Raw genomic sequence first — 11,561 nt, forward strand, 5'->3', positions numbered from 1 at the left:
CAGTAGGAGATTTTGGTTGTGAATGTGTTTTTATTCCATTCTGCAGCATTAATTCCCCCTTTTTAAAAACAATTATCTGAATTTTGCCTAACATGCAATAACAACCTGGTTTGTCAAGACTAGTGTGACATTGTTGATCAAAAGAAAAAGTAACTTGTCAAATTTTTCCCATTACTTTTTAAATGTAATATACCACGCTGTGCAAAAGAGACCCTCATTGTTATACCTCTCTCCTGACCTCCTCCATGTGTATTGACGATGCCTAAACAAAAAATTGTAAACTAGGATTCATTATTCCTAGAGACCTGTTGGCATGATTTTCAGTACACTTCATGTATAATTTGGTATACCTCGACCCTTTTTCCATGTTTTCTTTTCCCAAGAGTGGCTTTGGTTTCTTGACAGCCACCCTTCCACTGAGACCATCTCTGATGAGGCTTCAGAGAATAGTAGGTGGATCAACTGAAGGGCCAGATGTATCTCTCAGGTCTTTTTTTCAGGCTTGTACTGTATTTTTCCCTGTTTATATTTCAGCATGTTCAGATACTGTTCTTCTTCAAGGACACACCATGCTGAGATATGTCAAGTGTTCAGCTAAGAGCTTTTTGGTAGTAATCTTGTGGTGCAAAATACTGTTCTATGGCTATCAAACTGTTATTTTTGGCCATTCTTGTATATTCAACTAAAGAAATGAAAAAAGAAAATGATACGGTTTTGAAACACGCTGCTAGTAACAAAGTGCACAAATATTCAATTTAAAATTGGTTTTTTGCTTAGTTGTTTGTTATGTGTATTCATCCCTTCATTTAGGTGACTTTTTATGCTTAAATGATTCCTGGGTAGGCCTCAGTGTCACTGGACTTAACTTTTAGTCCAGTAAGGACTGGACTGAAAAATGAAAAAGCAGCCAATGACCAAAAAACCTTTTAAAAACCGTAAGAAAGCCTGAAAAACTATTGCTCAAGACCACTTTAAACATTAAAAAAGGCTGGTTTTTTTGAAAGCAAAATATAAAGAAATGAGGAGTGGCTCAAGACTTTTGCTTTATTACTACTTATTACTTCATTTGTACAATCCCAATAGAGCACTAAGATCTTCCAATCAGATGCTACTAACACAACCTAGACACCCCTCGGCTGAAGTCCAGAGGTGACCGGGCCTTTGCAACTGTAGCACCTAGACTCTGGAATAACCTCCCTGCTCATATTCGTTGCTCCGAGTCTTTCCAGTCTTTTAAATCGCGTCTTAAAACCAATATTTTTTTTACTTTGGCTTTTGGTTCTAACTAGTTGATTATTATCTGTCTTGTGTTGTCACCTATTACTTCCTGCCCTGTTTTTTCTTATTGTTTTGTTTTAATTGTCTCATGCTTTTACTCTGTCTGACTGTGAAGCACTATGGTCGTTGTTTCTATTATGTGCTATAGAAATACATTTTGATTTGATTACTTTATTATTATACTTTACCTGCCCAAAGATCACTTCATAGTAATGTTTCATTGTGAGTCTGGATCTGCTCTAGAAATGGACATTGTTTCCTTCATTGTTAACTATACCGCAGTCTTTCTGTATCTCCCTTTGTTTCCTGTAAAAACCAAGTTGGGCTGCTTGGCTGAGGTCAGCGTTCATCCTTATCATCAGTGTGGTTCTGAGGATCTTTTGCTTTTTGTTGGCATGTTGTCTTTTTAGATATTTGGAAAGCTGTTGTATTCAGTAATAATCACAATTAATAAGATAATTTTAGTAAAACATTATTCCCAGTAGAGACCAAGACTAATTAGCATTTCAACAGGTGAACAATTGTTCTCTAATTAAAATACTTTTGTTCACATTTTTGAAGTAACAGGATGTCTAAACTGGAACAGTAGGCGATTTAAAACACAACAACCTAACACCCTCATTTCAGACTGGTGACTGTCTTTTCCTTGTTTAAATGCATACAACAAAATCCCAACACCAAGAAATTACGTAGTTATCGATTACCCATACAGATATGAGGCAGTTGGTTGTCTTGTCATTCAGCAAAAAAAAAGAAAATTCATTTAGTTTGATGTGTAGATTGATTTGTAATTCAGGCAATATTGCATGTTTTGGGTTTTGAATTAGTTGAACAATTTTTAACTGTGAATTAAAAGAGGAAAAGTGAACAGTCACTGAGCTCCTTTCTGTAAATCTGGATTACCGGTAATTAGTAATTCTATTTACGAGGCCCTGAAACCAAACTGTATCATTTAAACATAAAACAACATTGAATATTTGTATTTGTAAACCAGCAATTAGTCTAACAAAAAACAGAACCCTCCTTCAGTTATTCTTAATCTTTCCTTTCATATTTGTCCCTGTTTAGCCACTGGTGATAATCACAAGGTCAATCAGATACCGCCCTTGATCAGTGTTTCTGTATTCAACACAGATAAGACACTGCGAGTCTTTTAAAATGAGTGTCCCGATAATTTAAAACCTACTCTCACAACAGACCATCCCTCATTTTTAAGTGGAAAAAGGCCACAGAGACTCTTGAGAAATGACAACAATTTGACAGACAGTTCACGTAAAAGACAGAGGAAAAGTGGCCATCGTACCCCACAGACAAAGAGAAAAAATGTATTAGGAAGGGTGTCAGAGAGACACATAGATCTAGAGTCTATGAGAGAGAAAGCAGCTGACAAAAATGAAGAGATGAACGTGTATGTGACAGAGAAAGCTTAAGGTGATGTGTAGCTGCCTCTGGCAAGACCTTAATAGTATTGTGTAGTGTGCCATTCAAGTGTATTTTCAAATCTGTGTTTGTGATGAGAGAGCAGATAATCTAAAGTTGTGTGTGATGAATCTTTATTTTCGAACTGGTAAGAGTCTTAGAGTTGCACACACAGGCAAAGATCAGGATGTAATTAGATGCTCAGATTATGTCTTTAATATGAGGGATAAAATATTCGCCCAACATTTCCTCTGTAACATTTTTAGGGAAAGTAAACACCTGTGTCTCCTCATCTGACAAACACTAGAGGAGCATCATCTGTTCACATAGTTAAGTGGTTACAACTATCATCTCTGGAGTCACACATCTGTCTCACAGGCAAAGATTCAATTTCACCAGAGCTTCGATTCTTAGATTTGCATGCCGAAATCATAAATACAAAAGACAGATGCCTTTAAATGAGCCTCAGGAATGTATTCTTGCTATGATCTAATAAAATGTCACGAGGCTGCAACTTGCAGCTATAAATCCAAGAACCACTAGAGTATGACCTGCAAATACCAGACTTATTAGAAATACATGTGGGTGAAATGAAGGCCATAAAACAGCAGAATAGAGTTGAACAACAAAAGCTATTCAGAAAGAACTAAATCAGAACATTGTCATTTATCATATCCTGCTGAGGCGCTCTCACTTCCACCTGACAAAATGGAATAGAGATGATTTTACTTGGTTTCAACTGAAAGCTTCAACAGAGTAACAGGAAAGATATTCAGCTACCTTTAACAACACAATTTCTTCCTAACAACAGCAAAAGACATCAAAATTTACAATACTGGTTCTGTTGTCATGACTAAATTTCAGTGTCATGACAGGAAATAAGTAAAAAGAAGCATAGATTTTCATTGTGTGTTAGGTGAAAAGGAGGATGACAGAGTGAGAGTATATCAAGTTTGACTAAATGCTCTCCAGCTATCGACCATTTTCTTGAGTACAGCTTATTAGTAGCAGCTTAGTCCCCCTTTGGTCTTCAGAACTGAAATAACTCTTTGTTACATTGATCCATGATGGCAACTTGCTGTTCCATCATATCCCAAAGGTTTCATCTACAAGAAACTTGTGACAAAATTGTGACACCATTTATTATCCTGGTGGAGGCACTCATCAGAATATGTGTACACAATAAAAGTATGGACACAGTCAGCAACAATACTCAGGTAGGCTGTGGTATTTGAGCGATCCTAACTTAGGACTAAGGGCCTGAAAACGTGCCAGGAAAGCAGCCTCCACAGCATTACACCACCAGCAGCTTGTACTGTTGAGAAATAAATAACAAAAAATGAATTGAAAATGAGCCGATAGAATTTTGGTGTAAACACTATGCTTTCAGGTTGTTTATGCCAAATTCTGCATCCAAATGGTGCAGCAGAAATCGAGACTAACAGGTAACCAGGCAACATTTTTTCAAGCTACTGTCCAATCGTAGCTGACAGGAGTGTCAGCTGGTGTGGTGTTCTGCTGTTTTAGCCCAGATGCATCAAAGTTCAGAGATGTTCTTCTGCATTACTTCAATGTAGTAAGTGGTTGTTGAAGTTACTGTTACCGTCCTAACAGGCAGTTTGGCCATTCTCCTCTGACCTCTGGCATCAACAAGGCATTTTTACCCAGAGAATGAATATTTTCTCTTTTTTTGGATCATTCTCTGTAAACCCTAGAGATGGTTGTGTGGTAAAAACCAAGCAGATCAGCAGTTTCTGAAATACTGAGACCAGCCCGCTTGGCACCAGCAACCATCCCACATTCAGTCACTTAAATCACCTTTGTTCTCCTTTCTGATGCTCAGTTTGTAACTTCAACAGGTCTTTTTCATCCTGTCTGTATGCCTAAATGCAATAAGCTACTGGTATGTGACTGGCTGAGATATTTGTGTCACAAAATGTTTGTGAAATTTCTGCAGAAAGCTTTGCTGGAAATTGTGAACAATGTTTGCAATGTTGAACAAAAAAACCCCCCACTGATACCTAAAAAAAGAAGCTATATTTTGAAAGAAAAATTGTTGAATGTACGGTAACACCAAGTGTAGACAGCTGCAGAAAGATAGAGAAAAAAGAACGGTTCTTTAATATTACTAAAACTAATACTGAAAACAGCAGACTGCATGAACATTTCTCGTGGCTCTTTCAAGAGCATTTTTGTTAGCTGTTCATTCAACCAGAGGGTGAGTCTAACAAAAAGCACACCTTAGCTGGAGTTAAAACATATTCAATTTCAAGTTCTGCAGCGAGCATATCAATATGTGACATTTTCCCAGTGAGAAATCATTTTGAGGGTCATGTTTTAAAAACCATTATAAAGCAACAGAAAGAAAGCTTGGCACATTCCAAAGTGGTTGCCCGTGTGGTGCAGACTGCATGAAAATCCACTCAGCATTTTAACGCACTGATTTCATTTGGCTGGCTAAATTAATATATATATATATATATATATATATATATATATATATATATATATATATATATATATATATATATATATATATATATATACATCTCTCTTGGTTTGGGCAAAGAGAAAAGTAGTCACTGAATGGTCTCTGGTCCTACATGAATGGAACCTTAAATAAGATAATGCTTGTTTGCAAATGTTATTACTTTAAATGAATAATTCCTCAAGCAACCCATTCTGTAAACATCAAAAATGCAAAATCACATGCGTTTTAAAAGAAACATTATGACAGTGTTATAGTTTTGTGCTCGATAGACTGTCAGCACTTGGCTAGGTTTAAGTAAAGCACATGGACTTGTTTAAATGTCTAAAAAATCAGACAATCTGCTGAGTCCTTTACTGACATTTAATCAAAATATTGATTTAGGCTTGTAACTGTGACCTCTGCTGTCAGAGTCATGTGCTTTGTACACAAATCTACCCTACTGGCTCCTAAGAGTTAAATAAGAGAAAACACATGCTACAATTAGCAATGAGTGCATGAATGAACACCATTCTGATAATTCTGGTAGCAAATATGTTTCTTTTTAGATATTTACTGAACATTTTCCGAAACAGAGTTGTCTCAGGCTGGTTCGCATATTCCCATGACTTATTAACCATCGAATTACTTTATCTCTAGGGCTAGAAAGAAGATCATTGTGTGTGGGCAGAGCTGAATGTAATTCTGCCTGGTTGCACATTTTGGAACAAACTGTTAGCTGTGGTTTGTCATGCCATGTGTGTACAACAAGGCCCATGTGTCCTTTAGATTTTGTTCCAGCCAAACACTTCAGCAGGTGATTTCAGAGTTTTCCTCTGTGGTTCAAAGTATTTTAATTAGTGTTGAAGTGTTTGGTTGGAATGACAACCTGCACGCACGTCCCTTGATGCCTCAAAGTGGTTTGAGAAGCAGTGGTTTAGAACAATGAAAGGCTATACCTCTCTGTGTTCCAACACATCCCCAGCTGCCAGATTAAATCAAAGAGCAACAATGTTCAAAGGAAGGGCACGCCCCAGTCGGACCAATCCATCATCTGATGCAACACTGGGAGTCAGGTTTATGTTGGCTAAACATTTATTATTCATGTACTCTTCATATGGAAGGAGAGTGAAGGGGAAATGAACATAAATCTGTCCATTTCTTGTTGTTTATTTCTCTCTTAGGGAGAGCGACCCCCCACACACCCCAGCCCCATCTCTTTCTCATATAGATACATAAACATACAAGTCTCGCTCTCTCTAGCCACGAAACAGTCTCAAGAGTCATCAGTATATTGACCCACAGAGCAAATCCCCTGAGGAGTTGTCCCTGCTTCCCTGCTTCTTCCTCCTTTTCATCCTTCTAAGGCTGACTCAACACTGTCAACTCAAACAACATGAGCTGTTAACATGTAATCCTTGTTCACTGATGGCTTATAGCATTTTATCTAAGATACTGCATGGTGCATTTGATAATTCTTGACTTTGACAGTAATAACTATGATGATCATCATTGAATATATTATTTCAAGTCTTGTTTTCAAAGCCTTTGAAATCTGAACAAAGCATTTGGTTCATGTTTTTATTCTTGAGGGATAGTGCTGTGATCATTTGGAGTTTCTCAGTTTGTCTGTTTTGCTACAAATGAGGGAAATTTCAATGAAATGAAAAGAATTACTTGTAGTATTGTGGGAGAAACAGTGCAGATGACTCGTGTAGCTCCATGGTGCATTAATTATGGCAGGCACAGCAATGAAATCATCTTTTAAAAGGAAGTTCAGATTTTTTGTTCAGTTTAATTTGAAGAATATGCATAATTCAATAAATACTTACAAAATGGGGTTAGGTAAAATTAAAATGAGAAAATTATTGTACTGAATAACTTTCAGCACACTCATCAACTCAATAAATTGTCAAGGCAACAGTCTACAGTGGTTCAGCTCTTACATCTCAGAAAGGTCTCACTTCTCTCAGCTATGTTAATGATGAGCTTGTTTGCAACAGAATTTAGCTGTTATCTGGATAATTAATGAAAAATTCCTTCCATCTAAAATACCACTTTGACTAGATGTAAGATTGCTTTATAACAAGTTATTAGGCTCTAACTCATAAAAAATAAAAATTCCATCTTTCATCATTAGTCCATCACTTTGTAGCCGACACATTCCAGGTTCTCGTCGGGCAGGCAAACTATTTTCTTTTTAATTTCCCTACTCAAAGATATCCTTGGATCCCATAGCAAAAGTTTAGTGTCCCTAATGGTTAACTGAAACTGCATCTCAAACAGCATCAAATTGGATTGTTTGGTCGGAATTTGTAAACCTGCAGTGTATACACTCAGTGATATTATTGAACCCCTTGATAGTACTAGTACTATTCCTAATACTGCACTGCACTCTTCATAGACTGATTAAGTATTTGATTCACTGAATCGGGGAATTTTAGTCAAAAAATGGTTATCAGTCAGTTTAGATGCACAGTCCCTTTTCCTGATTGTCTGAAAGCTTCGGGGTTTCTTGGACCTCTTTTATTCACCATTCACACAAACTATGTTGTCTCTTTCACACAAAACTGTAATGTACATTTTTATGCAGATTACACAATTTTGTATGCCACCGGCTCTTCCATTAATCTGGCAGTAGATCTGTAAATCTACAGTAAACCTTTTTTCCATATTTCCAAAATGGCTCATCAAATATAAACTAGATAAAACTAACTGCACAGTATTCACAAGATGACCTAAACGTATCCATATTCAAACTCTTCAGATTCCTGGGGCCTGTTTTCCTGACCACTAAAGTAATTACCTAGCCTTAATAAGTACAAGGATCAATAAGGAGAGCTGCTGTTAACAGGTGCTAACCTCACTGCTGCTAGTGAGGTGCATCATGACATTCAGACGTAGGCACTTCAGTTAGGTGACTTTCCTCGACACCAGCTTAAATTAGTTTTTGCTAATGTAGCCCGGATGGGAATTTGGGAGTAGATACTCGTAATTCCCATGGACTTAAACGCCACAGTAACATAAGGTGTTCACAGTTAATTTTATGTGATGTAACTGTACCCTGAATGTAATTTGCCCTGTAATATGTCACAAGGTAAATACAGGTAATTAGAGCAATGAACCTGTTATGTTAATCATAAAGTATTATTTTATGGTATGTAACTCTGAAGAGAGTTAAAGTATTGTTCAGAGTTCTAATTTTCTGGAGGCCCGTGAAGGTAGCATGAAACGGGACCTGTGTATCTGTTGTAATGGAGGAAGAGAGGAGAACGGCATGGAGAGATGCACGAGGTTAGCTGAACCAAAGTGAGAGACTCAGCTAGTTTTACTGAAGTTACCTAGCACAAAAGAGTGTATGACTAGAAAGCTAACAGGGGGAGAGCTTCGCAACAGAGTGTGGGTGAAATGACTTTGTGTTTCAACGGTCGCACCACCGTGAAAAACTGTGTTTCCAGCTACGACCGCCGAGGCTAAGGGCTAGCGCGGACTGCTTGGCTGCGCCACGGAGGCAGCCGCTATGGACTGTCGGAGAGCTGGACAGTGACTGGCTAACGCGCTGTAGCAGAGACAGCATCCGGTCCGCAGGGAGAGCGGAGAGTGGATTTAGTTTGGGACTGGCGAACGGAAACCTACCGAGCAACTGAACTGTAAGTTGGACTTTCGTGCTCTTACTGGGGAGAAGAGGATTTTTCTCCATCGTCCGGCGTGAGCAGCAAACAGGCCTGCAACAAGTGTGAATGTGAGTGTGTGTGGGGCCCATGTGTGAATATTGTGTATCTAGTGGATTATATAGCATATTTTTGAGTGTACATTCGTGAGTCACTTACCAAGAGGTGATAACATAATTTGTGTTGTTTAACATAATTTCAAAGGAAAATATTTCATTTACACAGCATGTTTCATTTGTTTATGAAGCTGGATATCATTTGAGTTGAGTTAAGAAAAGGGTGTGTTGTACGTTACTTTTTCCTGCCCTTACATTCAGTAAACGTTTGGTTTGTGTTAAAGAGTTGTCTGGGGTTGATTCTTTTACTACTGGTTAAGTCTAACTTGCAGGCAAAGGCTTACTGATAGTTTCCCTGATTCCTGTCTATACCAGAACCTTTTGTGGTATCTAGGCTGTAACGAACCTAACACCCCGCCTAGGGGGTCCAAACTGAGGTAAGTGGATTTTGACTCAGTATCACGGGTGGGGTGCTACATAAAATGGAGGCACCGCTGGGATAAAGACTGGTAGTAATTAGTATTAACTTGTGACCCAGACAACCCTTAAAGAGAGAGTGATTTGAAATTATAGTAAGTTACAGCAGAGCAATATGAGTTTGTGTTTGGTATTGTGTTACACTATACACATACAGTAAGATTCACACACACCCAGCACCAAGAAATGGCTCAGTTACGGCACTGGTGTAAAGGAGAAGGCCTTAACCCTTCGCATGCCATACTACTTAAAGATGTTCCCGAGGACACAGAGATTGAAGTCATAGAAAGAACTCTGCAATTCATTAAAGTTCTTGGACGTGTGAAGGTTAGAGGACGTATGTATGATCCTCAGAGCAAGTGTTTGACCGTACTGTGTGAATGCAGAGAAAAGGTAAATACTAAAGCCATTCCTCTGGACATTCTAGCTGATGGCAGCAATTCACCCTGGAGAATCATCGGCCACTTAGAGGAGGAGGATGGTTCAGTTGACCAGCTGGTTGCAGATGACTGGCAGGCATCTCAAACTGATTTGGGACCTGCCGCCACACTTCAGGCCTCCACTCCTGAAGCAATCATCAGAGCTGTTGGAGACCTTCTGCAAAATACTTCTAAGCCTGCCAGTGACAATAGCAGCTACAGGAGGTTGTGCACCTTCTCAGGGGTTGTTCCCACACCCCCAGGAGAGGAGCAGTTGGAGAACTGGATACTACAGGCTCGACTGATGATAGAGGAATATGATCGGCCTGACAGAGAGAAGAAAATCAGGATAATGGAAAGTGTAAAGGGTCCCGCGTTGGAGATTTTACAGGCTGTACGATTTAATAACCCTGAAGCAACACCTCAAGAATACATTGATGTGATTGAGAATACTTTTGACACACCAGAAACAGGAGAGGAACTCTATTTTGCCTTCCGAATGCTATGTCAACCCAGAGGGGAGAAACTTTCTGAGAAGAATGGAGAGATCTCTGAGCAAGGTGGTTAAAAAGGGAGGTCTGTCTCCTGCCCTCATTGACAAAGCACGTCTTGATCAGCTCATTAAAGGTGCAACAGGGTCTGACCTGATTGCTGTTAAGTTTGCGTTTAAGGGAACGAAAAAATAATCCCCCTACCTTTCTGCAGCTGTTAAATGAGGTCCGCATTGAAGAGGAGCATGAAGCTTCTCGGCGCAGACTTAACCTCAACAAAGTCGTGCATGTCAAAAGCGCTACTGTACCCACAGGGGCACACGTGGAAAATCTCAGACTTGAGATACAAGGTCTGAAAACCCAAGTCAGTGATCTCACCACTGTTGCCGGGGTGCCAGGTGTCCATTCACCTGGGGCAGCATCCACAGAGAATGTGGAAGCAGACGGCTTGGGAGAAGACAAAAACTTCCAAGCATTAAAGAAAGAAGTGGTGAAGCTAAGAAAGCAGATCTCTGTCATGTCAGTCAACCCCAGCACAGGGGTTGCGGTGCCCTCGCCCAGGCACCATGGTTCTCCCACGCACCTTCAGCGGGGAGCAAGAACACTCAGAGATCCCAGTCACTTTTTCTGTTATCGCTGCGGGGAGGATGGGCACATCTCTACCAAGTGTAAGGCTCCAGAAAACTACCCTAAAGTGATACAGAAATTCATTCAGGCTCAACGGAAGCAGGGAGAAAGTAATAAAACTCCCAGTCCTGCCAAAGAACCAACCACCACCAATGTAGGTGTTAACCGGAGTGTTGTCAATGTCAGGATGCCTAGTTTCCCTGAAGGACTGGTAGGGCCACCCTCCACAGCGGTGTGAAGGTGGATGGTGTACCTTGCACTGCTCTCTTAGACAGTGGCTCTCAGGTGACCATCATTTTTGATAGCTGGTATTCAAAACACTTGTCTCATGTGCCTTTACGCTCTGTTACGGGCCTAGATATTTGGGGCCTAAGTGAATCAGAGACCAGCTATCCTTACAGGGGGTACATTCAAATTGAATTGGAATTCCCTGAGGAAACACGAGAGAAAGTTGAGACTATCCCAGTCCTCGCTTTGGTGTGCCCAGACCCTCGGTGCTCAGATACCATACCTCTCTTGGTGGGCACCAATGTTCATAAAATCAGACCCATTTCTGCAACTGGAAAGAAAGTGACGGTGGGGAATGTTTGCTCTGCCAAAGTGAATGTTCAGCAGCCTCAGAACCTACCGACTATTATGTCTGAGTCTGCCAAGGA

The 11,561-nt window shown here is 39.7% G+C and overlaps 1 protein-coding gene across 1 annotated transcript; it reads left to right on the forward strand.

Annotated features, from left to right (window-relative positions):
• The first annotated feature begins 9,554 nt into the window (after positions 1 to 9,554).
• Positions 9,555 to 11,143, forward strand: LOC145429165 (paraneoplastic antigen Ma3-like). Its single transcript, XM_080302221.1, has 2 exons — positions 9,555 to 10,181; positions 10,493 to 11,143. The coding sequence occupies exons 1-2, from the start codon at positions 9,555 to 9,557 to the stop codon at positions 11,141 to 11,143; spliced, it is 1,278 nt and encodes a 425-aa protein (XP_080158347.1).
• Positions 11,144 to 11,561: the final 418 nt, after the last annotated feature.

The sequence above is a fragment of the Astatotilapia calliptera genome, chromosome 6, assembly GCF_964374335.1.
Source record: "Astatotilapia calliptera chromosome 6, fAstCal68.1, whole genome shotgun sequence".
NCBI lineage: Eukaryota > Metazoa > Chordata > Actinopteri > Cichliformes > Cichlidae > Astatotilapia > Astatotilapia calliptera.